Here is a 15678-nt window from a genome sequence, read left to right as displayed (position 1 = left end):
TGGTCTTTTGCTATTAGTTCTCAAAGTGTGGTCCTCAGATGAGCAGCATCAGCATCACTTGGGAACTTGTTAGAAATGCAGTTCTCAGACCCACCTTTGACCTCCTGACTCAGAAGTTCTGCAAGTGGGACCCTGGGGTCTGTGTTTTAACAAGCTGTCTAGGAGCTTTTGTTGCACACTAAAGTTTGGGAACTACTGAGCTGGGCTTTTAAGAAGACGCTAAAATTTTAAATTAACATCTTATGTTAACTTTAAAGTAATTTGTACAAACACCTGACTATGTATGCTTTCTTAAGATGTAGCCTGAATTTAACATTATTCAGCAATGAATTTGTTTTTACTTTTACTGTTGCTAGTAGTCTTAAAGTTTGTAATGTTATGCAGTCTATGGTACTGCGTTTTTTGGGTGGAGTGGTAAAGATTTTTATTAATATCTTGTTGGCATGAGTGGTATCTTTCTACCAGGGCTGTAAATCTATGTTTTTCTGGGTTGCACACCAAGGAAAAATGGGAGGATATATGTTTTCTGGATCTCTGGCTTCACCAAGGTCATCTGTGGCCCTAAATGAGGGAGTGAGTTGCTTTTTTAAATACTTTTTTGTGATCAGGCTGGATATTAAATTACAATAATTAATTATTTTGCAAGCTATTTTGACAGATGTAGTGAAAATTAGAATTTTAGGGGTGTGACGTCAGCAAGATGGTAGAGCAGGAGACCTCAGCCTCCATCCCCTCCCCCCACCAAATATAAACAATTAGACAGCTGTTCACAAACAAAAACTGCTCTCTGGGAGAGCTCTGGAGCCCACTTAAGAAACTTCAGCAACACAGTGGAATAAGAAATTTGAGAATAACCACAGTGGGGAAGGAAGAACAGCTTCATTTTGACTGTATCATCCCATCCCCCAGGCCAGCATTGCTCGGTACCCAGAATGAACTCTACAGCTAGAAGGAGTTCCCTTTGTAGGGAAAGAATAGTGGGATGAGTGACCAGATTGCCCAGTCTTTTAGAGCACCACACAAAGGTCCCACCTCAGTTTCACCCACCCAGAGACTGGCAAAGCCAAGATGTATAGAGATAGCTAGGAATGAGGAAGGAAAGCTGGCCACCCAGCCCACGTGGCAAGAGCAACTGCAGTTCCCCGTGACCTCCTCTGCAGGTGACCCCAGCTGGTTCGGAACCCCTGCAGATTTTACTGGCTTTCACCCCACGGATATTTGTGTTTGCTGACACCAGCCACCTGAGTCCGTCCCTCCTGTTTTGCCAACTCCTCTCCCAGCCTCCCCTACTGGAGCCTGGGAATCGCACCAGTAGCCAGCCCAGCTATGCAAGTGCAAGACACCAGTCTAGACCCTCGTGGCTGACCCCCACTGCTGTGCAAGCACTCAGGGCTAGCTCCTCCAGCTGTGCACTTGCATGCCACTGGTCTGGTGCTTGTCACTGCCCTCCACTGCTCTGCACATGCCTGACGGAAGACTATGCAGTCTTGGGAGAGCGTGCTGACAGTCAGGGCCCCCTGCTCTTGAGGGCCTGGATCAGATCCTGTGTTCTGTTGCTGGCCGGAACCACTATGCGGACCTGCAGCTGGTCCCACCAGCTCTGTGCCTGCATGCCTCTGGTGGGATCCTCATTATTAGCCTTCACTGCCCTGTGCTCATAGCATAACCGCTGAGAGCATACCACTAGCACTGGCAGTACTGCTGCTTATCCTGGTTTCTAGCCACTGGACCTGGAGGCACTACTGAGGACTCTCACAGCCCTTGGCAGCCTCAGTGGATCCCCTGTGGTACTTGCTAAGGACCGTGTGATTGTAGGTGCTGTCCACCCCGATGGCCTGAGCTGATGAGCCACCACATGCCCATGCACCACTAGGCATAGAGTCACAGCACACTCCAGCATGCCTCCACCTGCAGGTGAAAGTCTTCCCTATAGAAGTTGATCTATAACAACTGGAAGTAATGGCTGCTTCTTCAGTGCACAGACACCTGTGCAAGGCTACAGGGATCGCAAAGACTCAGGGAAACATGACTCCGCCAAAGGAGTACAGTAAGCTTCTAGCAACTGGCTGCAAAGAAATGGAGTTCCAGGAATTACCTGACAAAGAATTCAAAATAATTGTTCTAGTAATACTTAGATAGCTATAAGAGAACATAGAAAAACAATTTAATTAATTTAATTATATCAGGAAAACAATACAATAACAAAATGAGAAGTGCGGCAGAGATAGAAAACAAAAAAGAACCGAACAGATTTTGGAGCTGAAGAATACAATGACTGAACTGAAGAATTTAATAGAGAGCTTCAACAGCAGACTAGACCAAGCAGGAGAATCTGTGAGCTTGAAGACAGATCATTTGAAATTAACCGCTCAGAGGAGCAAAGTGAAAAGGAAATGAAAAAGAATCACGGAAGCCTATGGGTCTTATGACACCGTTAAGGCAACCAGTCATGGAGTATTGGAGTTCCAGAAGGAGAAGAGAGGGAGAAAGGGGTAGGAAACATATTTAAAGCAGTAATGGCTAAGAACTTTCCTAACCTGGGGAGAGATTTGGACCTCCAGTGCATGAGGGTAATAGGTCACCCAAAAATTTAAATCCAAGATGATCTTCTCCAAGACACATTATAATAAAATGGTCTAAGATCAAAGACAAAGAATTTTAAAAACAGGGAGAGATAAAGGTTTCTCTCATGAAAGGACTATCAGCAGAGTTTTCAGCGGAGACCTTGCAGTCTAGGAGAGAACGGAATGATATATTCAAAGTGCTGGAAGAGACCACCAACCAAGAATACAGTTGACCCCCTGAATGACGTGGGGGTTAGAGGGACTGACCCCCCCCACACCATGCAATAGAAAATTTGCGGATAACTTTACAGTCGCCTCCCCTTATCTGCCGTTCCACAGATTGTGTAGTACTGTAGCACGTGTTTATTGAAGAACATCCATGCATAAGTGGATCTGCACAGTTCAACCCTGTGTTGTGCAAGGGTCAACTGTACTATACCCAGCAAAGTCATCCTTCAGAAATAAAGGTGAGATAAAGACTTTGCCAAGCAAATGAAAGCTGAGGTGGTTCATCACCACTATACCTGCCTTACAAGAAGTGTTGAAAGGACTTCTTCAACCTGAAATGAAAGGATGCTAACTATGAAAACATATGAAAAGAAACAACACGCTGGTAAAGGCAAATATACAGTCAAATTCAGAATGCTCTGATAATGTAATGTGGTGGTGTGTTAACCACTTAACTCTAACATAAAGGTTGAAGGACAAAAGTATTAAAATTAATAGTTATAGCAACACTTTGTTAGGTACACAATATAAAAAGATGTAAAGCGTGACATCAAAAACAAAATGTGTGTAGGAGGAATAAAAGGGTAGAGTTTTTGTATGTGATCAAAGTTAAGTTGTGATGAGGTTAAAATAACTGCTGTGCCTCTAAGATTTTTCAAGTAAGCCTCAGGGTAACCACAAAACAAAAATCTATAATAGATACACACAAGATAAAGAGAAGGGAATCAAAGTGTACCGTTATGGAAAATGATGAATTCACAAAGGAAGACAGCAAGAAAGGAACTACAAAACAAAACAATGAGCAAGGATTTGCTTGATTATTTAGGTGTTCTGATGTCGTATGCATATGTACTTAACGATTATTATAATCTCTTGATGAATTGACCCCTTTATTATTATATAATGACCTTGTCTTGTTACAGTTTTTACCTAGTCTATTTTGCCCAATATAGTGATCTATCTATCCCTCCCTCCCTCCCTCCCCCTCCCTCTCCCTCCCTCTCTCTCTCTCTCTCTCTCTCTATATATATATATATATATATATATATATACACATGTGTGTTTGTGTGTGTGTGTGTGTGTATATATATATATATATATATATATATATATATCTGCTCTCTTTTGGTTTCCATTTGTTTGCATGGATTAACTTTTTCCACTGGTTCACTTCGAGCCTGTGTGTGTCTTTGAGTGGAAGTGAATATCTTGTAGGCAGCATAGAGTTGGGTCTTATTTTCTTATCTATTCAGTCACTATATACCTTTTAATTACTTCAGATGTAAACAGACTAAATTCTCCAATAGACTGAATTCTCCGATGAAAAGGCATATAGTGACTGAATAGATAAGAAAATAAGACCCAACTCTATGCTGCCTACAAATACTCTGTTAGGTCAAAGGGACCTTACAGACATATATAGAACATTCCATCTAACAGCAGCAGAATATACATTCTTCTCAAGCACACATGGAACATTCTCCAGAATAGATCACATGTTAGGTTACAAAATAAGTCTCAGTAAATTTTAAAAGATTGAAAGTACCTTTTCCAACCACAGTGGTATGAAGCTATAAATCAGTAACAAGAGGAAAACTGGAAAATTCACAAATAAGTGGAAATCAAACAACACACTCTTGAGCAACCAATGGGTTGGAGATAAAATCAAAAGGGAAATAAAACAATATATTGAAACAAATGAAAATGCAAATATACCAAAACTGATGGGATGCAGCAAAAGTTGTGCTAAGAGGGAAGTTTATGGCAATAAATATCTACATTAAGAAAAAAGATCCCAAACAACCTAACTTTACACCTCAAGGAACTTGAAAAAGAACAAACTAAGCCCAAAGTTAGCAGAAGGAAGGAGATGACAAAGATTACAGCAGAAATATGTTAAATAGAAAAACAATAGAAAAGATAAGACAGATAATCTTATCTTTTGAAAAGATAAACAAAATTGACAAATCAGGTTTATCAAGAGGAAAGGAGAAAATTCAAATAAATAAAATTATAAATGAAAAAGAAGACATGACAACTGATACCACAGAAATACAAGGATAATAAGACACTACTAGGAACAACTGTATGCCTACAAATTTGACAACCTAGAAAAACAAGAAGTGTATATATTTAACGATTCAAAAAAATATAACCTACCATGTCTGAATCATGAAGAAATAGAAAATCTGAACAGACCAATAATAAGTAAGGAGATTGAATTAGTAATCAAAAACCTCCCAACTAAGAAAACCTAAGACCAGATGGCTTTATGGGTAAATTCTACCAAACATTTGAAGAAGTTAGTGCCAGTTTTTATTATACTCTTCCAAGAAATTGAAGAGCAGGGCACACTCCCAAACTAATTTTATAAGACCAATATTACCTTGATATTAAGCCAAATGAGGATACTAAAAGAAAGAAACCTACAAGTGCCAATAACCCTAATGAATATAGGTGCAAAAAATCTCAACCTAATACTAGCAAACCAAATTCAACAACACATTAAGAGGATCGTACACTATGATCAAGTAAGATTTATCCATGGATGCACAGGTGGTTCAATATACTCAAATTAATAAATATGATACATGATATTAAAAGAATGAAAGATACAATTTTTTGGTCATCTCAGTAGATCAGAAAAAGCATTGGATAAAGTTCAGTATCCTTTCGTGAAAACTCTCAACAAATTGGATATAGAAGGAACGTACCTCAAGATAATAAAAGCCACACGACAGTCCCACAACTGCACTCCAGTGAAAGGTTGAAAGCTTCCCCTCTAAGATCAGGAAGAAGACAAGGGAGTCTGCTCTTATTCAGCATAGTGCTACAAGTCCTACCCAGAGCAGTTGGGCAAGGAAAAGAAAGTCATCTTAATGACTTAAGGAAAGAAAGAAGTAAAAATGTTTGCTGATGACATGATCTTGTATATAGAAAATCCTAAATACTCCACCAAAAAACTGTTATAACTAATAAATTCAGTAAAGTTTCAGGATACAAAATCAACATACAAAAATAAGTTACAATTCTGTACACTAACAATTACCTGAAAAATAAATAATCTTATTTACGATAGCATCAAAAACAATAAAATACTTAGGAATAAATTTAACCAAGGAAATGAAAGATTCATACAGTGAAAACTGTAAGACCAGTGATGAAAGAAATTGAAGAAGACACAAATAAATGGGAAGATATCCCATGGTTGTGGATTGGAAGAATTAATATTGTTAAAATGTCCATACTACCCAGAGTCGTCTGTATATTCAATATAATACTCATCAAAATTCCAATGGCTTTTTTCACAGAAGTAGAAGAATTATAAAGTTCATATGGAACCACAAAAGATCCCAAATAGCCAAAGCAATATTGAGAAAGAACAAAGCTGGAGGTATCCCACTTCCAGATTTCAGACTATACTACAAATTACAGTAATCAAAACTGTGTGGTACTGGCAGAAAAACAGACACAGAAACAAATGGAATGGAATCCAGAGCTCAGAAGTAAACCCCACATGTATGACTGAGCAATATTTGGCAAGGGAGCCAAGAATATTCAATGTGGAAAGGATAGTCTCTTCAATAAATAGTGTTGGGAAAACTGGATATCCACATGCAAATGAATGAAATTGGACCTCTATCTTACAGAAGTCACAAAAATTAACTTGAAATGGATGAAGGACTTCAACATAAAATGTGAAAGTATAAAAATCCTAGAAGAAAACATAAATGGTAAGTTCCTTGACATCACTGTTGGCAATTATTTTTTGGATATGATACCAAAAGCACAAGCAACAAAAGCAAAAAGCAAGTGGGACTATATCAAACTAAAAAGCTCTGCACAGCAAAAGAAAATGAAAAGGCAGCCTATAGGATGGCAGAAAATATTTGCAAACCATATATCTGATAAGGGGTTAATACCCAAAATATAAAGAACTCATACAACAGCAACAAACCAAATAATCCAGTTAAAAAATTGGCAGAGGGCTTAAAGAGACATTTTTCCAAAGAAAAGATAACAGCCGCCAACAACTACGTGAAAAGGTTCTCAACATCACTAATTATCCTGGAAATGCAAAGCAAAGCATAATGAGGTATTATCTCACACCTGTCAAAATGGCTGTTATAAAGACAAGATAACAAATGCTGGCCAGGATGTGGAGGAGAGGAAGCCCTCTTTCATTATTGGTGGGAATGTAAATTGGTGCAGCCACTGTGGAAGACAGTGTGGAGGTTCCTCAAAAAATTAAAACTAGAACCACCATGTGACCCAGCAATCCCACTTCTGGGTATTTATCCAGTGAAGATGAAATCACTATCTTGAAGAGATATCTGCACTCCCATGTTCATTGCGGTATTATTCTCAATAGTCAAGATATGCAAACAACCTAAATGTCCATCAGTGAATGAATGGTTAAAGAGAATGTGGTGTATACGTAGCATGGAGTGTCATTCCACCCTAGAAAAAAGGAAGGCTACCTTGCCATTTGCAACAGCATAGGTGGACATCCTTGAGGACGTATGCTCCATGAAGTAAGTCAGAGAAAGACAAGTAGTATATGATATCACTGATGTGTGAAATCTAAAAATATTGGACTCAAAGAATCGGAGTAGGATGGTGGTTGCCAGGGGCTGAGGGGTGGCAGGAGATGTTGGTTCAAGGGTACAAACTTTCAGTTATAAGATGAGTAGATTCCAGGGATCTAATGTCCAGCATGTTGACTATAGTTCACAAATACTATGTTGTGTATTTGAAAGTTGCTTTGAGAGTAGGGCTTCAATGTTCCCACCATACCAATGATAATGAAAACAACAAGTTAGAAACTATGTGTGGTGAAGGATGTGTTAACTAACCTTATTGTGGTAAAGATTTCACAATATGTACGTTTATCAAATCATCTTGTACACCTTAAGCTGACGGAGTGTTATATGTCAAATATAATTCAGTAAAGCTGGAAAAATTGTAATTTTAACTGTAGTTATCTAATTCCATGGTTTTCTGGGGTTTTTTTCCCCACATAATAGTATATGTGGAAAATGAGATTTATATGGTAAGCTTGGGTAAACAGATAAGACTGTTCTTTCAGATAATTCCAGAGAGAGCAGGGAGGAGTGGAAGGCAGGGAAGAGAGGAGGGAAACTGGTTTTATACTTTTCAGTACCTACCTCTGATCACAGACAGAAAGCATTGCTATGTACAGGTATAAGACCAGAACTTCAGCTGCCTAACTTCATAATTACAAATGTTCCATTTATTTATTTTACTTTATTTTTCAGTCCTACAGTCTTCAGATATATGCAGTAGATTTTCTACTGAAAATACACTGTTTTAAAATGCATTAGCATGACTTGGTATAACATTTAGTACTAATGGATTTTACAGAAAAAAATAAAACCACTTCTCTTTTTTAGCTTTAGATCAGCAGTTCACATCTGTAACCACTCTTCTGTTGAGGCTCTCTTTCCGTCACACGTGACTGACAGAAGCCTCAGCCATGACTGAGTCTAGCAGTTATCTCCTGCACCTTGGCCCTTGGATGATGATGGGGAGATACCGCATTGTTGCCCTTGAACACTAGGCTGGCCACCCTCCAAACTGAGTGCTCAGCAGTGCCTGAAACAGTTGTTTCACACCTCCTCAAGCCCCCCAACAACTTCCCTCCTAGGACGGAGCTTTGCACCTACTCTGCACACAAAATAATCAGGAATTTTTGCACAAAACTCTTAACTTTGTACCCCAGATTCTAAAATCTCCTTGGATTCATACCTCCTCTCCTCTTTTCTCGTTCCTATAACAATGGGAAACTATTCTTCAGCTTCTGTCCAAGGCTCATCTCACTGTCTTGATCAGGATGCCCTCTTCCTGCCTCCTCAGGGGCGTGCGTCTCTTCTTTTCTGGCTCTCCGCTGCCTCACTAACTCCCATGATCACCTAAACATGTTCAAGTCTGTGCCAGTATAAAGGAAATAAATGACAAACAGACCCGTCTGGCTTCACCTCTTTCCTCCTATCTTTACTTTCTTCTCCCTGTACCGTCTCTTAAATACGTTGCCCCCATACACGGTGCGTCTCTTTCCTCACGCTCCATGATCTTCTTAACTGGCCTTCTGCTTCCCATCCCGCCACTGGAGCTCATTTTACGGTGTGTGGCTTATGCTTTACACACACATACCATTTTTTGAGCCATCACCTTGCTTAATGTTCTGCCACATTTGTCTGAGAATTTTTTGGGTACACTGTCTTCCCTTGACTTTCATAAACACGCACTCTAACTGTATTCCCCACACACTTCTGGTCTTCCTTCTCCCGTGGTTTAGTGGCTTCCTCTGGTACCTTGGGTACATCTTCAACTCTGTAGTCTGTCCCCTGTCTCTCCAGCTTCATCCTGTGACATTCTCTCTCTCCTACTCTGCATTCTAGGTATATTACTTCTTTTTTTAATTTCAGTTTCCAAATGTTTTCTGCTTTCTTTTAACCTCTAAGACTTAGTGCGTATTGTTTCTCCATTCCGCAGTGTTCTCCTCTGCCCACTTTATAGCCCAAATCATCCTTTGCTTGTCTAACTAGTGGCTTTCTAAATTAGATTGGCTTTCCTTGCGCTGTCCGGTAGTATCCTGTCCTTTTAGTATAACACTCATCAAATTTTACTGAGCTATAGGTTTAGATGCCGTCCTTTCCTATATGTTGTAGAGACCTGTTTTGTTTACTTCACTATTATATCTCCATAGATGGAAGATTTTCTTTAATGATTCCTGCTCATTTATATTCAAGAGACATCACCATTCTTTTGTTAGGAACATTTTTTGAAATTATTAAGCCAGTGAATTTTCAAATTGAGTTCAAGCATTCCTGCAGGATACCTGGTTTGCACAAAAACTAGGTAGCTCTGTGACATTTTTCTCCATGTTTGCTATAGGGCATTGGAGGGCAGGGACTTTTCCTGTTTCTTTAGTGTTGCATAGATTTTTGAATAAAATAAATTGAACTTAAGTGGGACATAGAAATGTACTGATTTTGGAAATTATTTAAAATAGCTGCTCCTTAGATCTCAACTAAGAAAGTTCTAGCCTCTGACATTAACTAGCCTTGTAATTAAGACACGTTCCCAGGGACCTCCCTGGCGGCGCACTGGTTAGGAATCCGCCTGCTAGTGCAAGGGATACGGGTTCAAGCCCTTGTCCGGGAAGATCCCACATGCCACGGAGCAACTAAGCCCTTGCGCCACAACTACTTGAGCCTACACTCTAGAGCCTGCGAGCCACAACTACTGAGCCCACGTGCCACAGCTACTGAAGCCCACATGCCTAGAGCCTGTGCTCCACAACAGGAGAGGCCACCTCGGTGGTGAGAGGCCCGCGCACCGCAAGGAAGAGTAGCCCCCACTCGCTGCAACTAGAGAAAGCCCACGCGCAGCAACGAAGACCCAACGCAGCCAAAAATAAATAAATAGATAACTTTATTTAAAAAAAAAAAAGACATGCACCTCATTGCATTGGCTTCAGTTTCCTCATTTGTAAAATTCTGATTCTACAATGTAGGTGAGGGCTTCCCTGGTGGCGCAGTGGTTGAGTGTCCGCCTGCCAATGCAGGGGACATGGGTTCGTGCCCTGGTCCAGGAAGATCCCACATGCCGCGAAGCGGCTGGGCCCGTGAGCCATGGCCGCTGAGCCTGCGCGTCCGGAGCCTGTGCTCCGCAATGGGAGAGGCCACAACAGTGTAGAGGCCCGTGTACCACACACACACACACAAAAGATACAATGTAGGTGAATAAGCACTGAAGCTATAATCAAGAAAAACACTAATACTATATATTCTGCCTTTTCAAAGGTATATAGTCTCTGAACTGTGGTTTTACAAATGCATAATTTTAAATATATTCATCTATGAATTCCACAGAGTTAAGTAAATATTATTCATTTGTATAAATTAAAGTTTTTCCTGCATGAAAAAGTGGAGTTGAATCACAGTAATATTTTAAGTTATTTTAATTTTTGGTTTTAGTTACAGGCCAGAAAACGTGAAAGGTCTGGTTGCAAAGGAAGATAAAATATTACTAAATTTATCTCACTTTACATTAAAAAAGAAAGCCTCAGGAATTTGGAATACTTGTGATGGTGACGCACAAATAATACATTAAATACTCTCCTTCCAAATTTACTGATTTAATAAAAATTTGTATATTTTTCTCACTACACTGTAACATTCTTTTATTAAAATAAGAGATTAACTATATTTATGTAAAAATCAAGTTACGTGTTCTTCCTTTCATGTTTATTTGGTTTCTGGATTGTTGGTGGCAAAGTTCCTCTTTAAGATGTGGAGTCTCCTCTGAGTTATGGGTGGACACTGGACAGAAGAGAAACACGGTGTGTCCTAGTCACTGCGGGCAGCGGTGACTCCTACCAGCAGTTCCCATCCTTTCACCCATAAAATCAGCATAAAATCGACCTAGCTTTGCCAGGTCAGATCTCGCATCTGGAAAGTAATCCCCAGGGAACAGAAAATTCCGTCGTTGTGCATAAATTTGAACATTGGACTATTATCATTTTTCTCAGAGCTCTTTTTTTTCTTCCTCTGCAGTCCTTGTGAAGAGTTGCTGCCAACGTGTGTCAGATACGGGGTAAACCTAACCAAACAGCCAGTAACTAAGTTAATCCATTTCAGATATGGATGCACATGATTATAATACATTTTTGGGTGCTGAAGTGTAACACACATTTAATGAAGAGAAAAGAAATAGGGTACTTTCCACTATGTGACTAAACCGATTTTGCTGTTTTCATGTATTCACTTGTTCATCCTCTGTGAAAGAACAGACCAGACGGGACAGAAAAAAACTGCATAGTGTAAGGGATGAAGAAAAGTGAGGGAGGAGAATGTGATTAGGGAAATGCTGCACACAGCAGGGCAAACTGTTAGGGCTATCCAGCAAGACAAATATCCTGGTTTTAAGGTATAAGTGTAAGGAATCTGTCATATTTTCTCAAATGGTAACTGTAAAATTGAGGTTGTTTAAAAGGGATATTTAAAATATTCACATTGAAACTCTCTAACTCCATTATTTATAAGAAGGGACTCTTCCACATTTCTGCATGATGACTTGTTTATAGGGCCATTAGTTATTATATTAATTTATCAAGATAATAACTTTTGTTTAATATTTCATGAAGAATCCATCATACACTTGTTTTATGAGATGCAAATCTTAATAACTACTGTTTTGGTAAAACTGCCACATAAACACACACACATATATGTACATACATGGGCACATATATATGTTTTCCAACATAATTTCTATAGGACTTTAATGTTTCAGTATTTTTAGGTGATCTATACATGTCACAGTCATTTTAGAAATGTACACATTTTGTTTTACATGAAGGCATAATCATTTAATATTAGCTCCATAAATTAGTAATGCATTATTCTTATATAAGATGTTTTAAATGATTTTTATGTTAATTTATGTAGAAACTTTTTGTTCCTTAGTAAAAAGGTTAATTGTAGAAAGTATGCTTCCTTTTTTTTTTTAAGTTAAAATATTTGAAAAAAAAATTTTTGAGCTTAAGAAGTAATACAGCAAGAGAAGCCGGCTCATGCTCAAAATGTTGCTGGGTAATTACTGAGTTTTGGAATTAAATACTTGAAATTATGCATCCTTGGACTGTATTTTTTATTTTTTATTTATTTTTTTGCGGTACGCGGGCCTCTCACTGCCGCGGCCCCTCCCGCCACGGAGCACAGGCTCCGGACGCGCAAGCTCAGCGGCCATGGCTCACGGGCCCAGCCGCTCCGCGGCATGTGGGATCTTCCCGGACTGGGGCACGAACCCGTGTCCCCCACATCGGCAGGCGGACTCTCAACCACTGTGCCACCGGGGAAGCCCGGACTGTATTTTTTAAAAAGCAATATGGTATAGTGGAAATAATGGGATTGAGCTGTAATTTTTTACTGACTGGGTACATAAAGTGGTATTTTTGATATTTTGATCCTGTCTTGTCGGTTGTGCTTGTTACTTATATTGGGCGTTCAAAGGCTTTTTCGGAAGTAATATTATCCTTTGCACGGTATCCTTTTAAAGCACATTTGCAGTATTCAGAAGTATGTTATTGACAGAATTAAAAAATATGTATGCAACCAAAATACTTTTTAGTGTTAATTAAAAAGACTTCTTATTATTATGCTAAGTAGAAGAGAAATAGTGTGAAGAAATAACGAAAATGAAAACCAGTGCGAATATTTATAAAACAATATTTATAAATATTTATAAAATATTTATAAAACATTTTTATATATGAATAACTGGATATAATATATTAGAAAAATACCTCTGAAATACCTCAGAAATGTCAATTGTATTTTAAACAAGCTTGATGCCTTATGTCTGCCAACTTATCTATTGTTTTAAAAGCTGATTTATGGAGTTGCAAATATAGGATTTCAAAAGTGAACCTTGATATAAAACAAACATTACTGTGTTTATACACTTTTATTGAGGATTTTATTTTCTTTTTCATTTTTTAAATTGAAGTATAGTCGATGTCCAATAAATGTAAGTTACAGGTATACAGCATAGTGATTCACAATTTTTAAAGGTTATATTCCATTTATAGTTACTACAAAATACTGGCTATATTCCATGTGTTGTACAATACATCCTTGTAGCTTATTTATTTTGTACATAATAGTTTGTACCTCTTAATCCCCTACCCCTATTTTGCGCCTCCCCTTCCTTCTCCCCACTGGTAACTACTCATTTGTTCTCTATATCTGTGAGTCTGTTTCTTTTTTGTTATATTCACTAGTTTGTTTTATTTTTTTAGATTCCACATGTAAGTGATATCATACAGTACTTGTCTTTCTCTGACTTGTTTCGCTTAGCATTAATACCCTCCAAGTCCTTCCATGTTGTTGAAAATGACAAAATTTCATTCCTTTTTTATGGCTGAGTAGTATTCCATTGTGTGTGAGTGTGTGTGTGTGTGTGTGTGTGTGTATACACACATACATACCACATCTTCTTTATCCATTCATCTGTCAGTGGACACTTAGGTTGCTTCCATATCTTGGTAATTGTAAATAATGCTGCTGTGAACACTGGGGTTCATGTATCTTTTCGAATTAGTGTTTACATTTTTTTTCGGATATATATCCAGGAGTGGAATTGCTGGATCATATGGTAGTTCTTCTACTTTTAGTTTTTTGAGGAACTTCCATACTGTTTTCCACAGTGGCTGCACCAATTTACATTCCCATCAATAGTGTAGGAGGGCTCCCTTTTCTCCGCATCCTTGCCAACATTTGCTATTTGTGTTCTTTTTGATGATAGCCATTCTGACAGGTGTGAGGTGATATCTCTTTGTGGTTTTAGTTTGCATTTCTCTGATGATAATGATGTTGAGCATCTTTTCATGGGCCTGTTCACCATATGTATGTCTTCTTTGGAAAAATGTCTTTTAGGGTTTTAAATGGAAATTTAAGATGTTGTATTTTAGTCTAGTTTCTGAGGGCTGTAATATATTTGATTACATATTTACCACATTTATATTTTTCTTTTCAAATTAAAACCAGTATATTAAGTGAAGTTAAGTCTGAAAATTTATATTTCAGAATCTTAAAATCTAAGGTGTATAAGTAAAAAATGAGTTGCTAAAAGAAATAATATTTTTAATAATCTGACCAAGTTATTCATTTTATTATTCCTGTTCCAAAGGTCATTAAAACTCTTAAACTATCAAAATATTTAATTTTGAACCTCATCAACTGTAAATATTTAAAGAAAAAATTTAAAATTATTTTAAAAAGTAGCTTTGACAATTTTAAGAGTATTTGAACAAGACTGTTGCTATAAATGTATTATTTTCTCTGTTTAATGCTCTGTGTCAATTATTTACAGATCCGGAGGTATTGTGGAAATTCCCAGAGGACTTTGCAGACCAGGTTGGAACCACATAATTTTTAAAAAGCATTTAAAATTGGAGAGTTAATGATTATTACTACTGTTACTACTACTACTATGACTACTACATATGAATTGATTTAAGTATTTTCTCTTGATCAACTCTGAGAATAAAAAGCCATGTGTGCAGAATACATGGAAAATGTTTTGAAGTTACCAGGTAGATGCGTGATGAAGAGGCCCTTTCGTGAAGCTATTAGGAAGTGAATGTTTACAGTTTCAGCATGTTTTTGTACTCTTTTAATGTGTCTGTGGAATATATATTTGGGAACAAACATTTCCCCATCAGAAAACTTGATGATGTGGTACTTTGAGGGATACCCTTCTGTAAGTAAGACAGTAAGAAGTAGTAACTGCTATAATTAAGAGGTCAATTCTACCCTTGTTACAGTAATGTTCGAATCATTAACATATATAAGTTGAATTGACATTATTTTCTTATTTTAAAATAATTCTTATCTATGGCTTTGTTTTCTTAAAATGGGAGACTTGGAAATGAATTTACTGCATTTGTATTTTAATTATAATATTCTCTAGTTCTTTAAGTATTTTGTATAGCCAAAACTGTGAATTATTTTGGCATAATGTATGTAAATTTAAAAAATCTTTATAATTTATATTATGGATTTATCATTTTGAAGTGAATTATATGGTTAACCTTACAAATTTAAATTTTTATATAGAAAAGTACTCCTTCTGGAAATCTGATGAGCAGGTTCCTTTTTTTTTTTTGTCTACAAAGAAATGGGGTAAAACAATCTTGTCACTTAAAATTATAAAATTTTAACACTACAAGCTTAACCATAAGTTAAGTTCACAGGTATCATTCTCATAATTTACCAAAATGAAAGCTGATAAAAGTATTCATTTTAAAGCAGTTCATTCAGAGATATACAGACAGATGTGATTTTGATGTGGAAGA

At 37.7% G+C, this 15678-nt stretch overlaps 1 protein-coding gene across 1 annotated transcript in view; it reads left to right on the top strand.

Annotated features, from left to right (window-relative positions):
- Nucleotides 1-15678, top strand: part of DENND1B (DENN domain containing 1B) — a gene marked incomplete at its 5' end in the record, with an annotated part of 258945 nt that overhangs the window by 52452 nt on the left and 190815 nt on the right. The window contains one exon of the mRNA XM_079697193.1: nucleotides 14694-14737. Within this exon, the coding sequence (XP_079553319.1) occupies nucleotides 14694-14737 (44 nt within the window). The remainder of the gene's footprint in view (nucleotides 1-14693; nucleotides 14738-15678) is intronic.

The sequence above is a fragment of the Hyperoodon ampullatus genome (assembly GCF_949752795.1).
Source record: "Hyperoodon ampullatus genome assembly, chromosome: 2".
NCBI classification, from domain to species: domain Eukaryota; kingdom Metazoa; phylum Chordata; class Mammalia; order Artiodactyla; family Ziphiidae; genus Hyperoodon; species Hyperoodon ampullatus.
The sequence above is the reverse complement of the archived record's forward strand: the minus strand, read 5'-3'. Positions and strand labels throughout refer to the sequence as shown.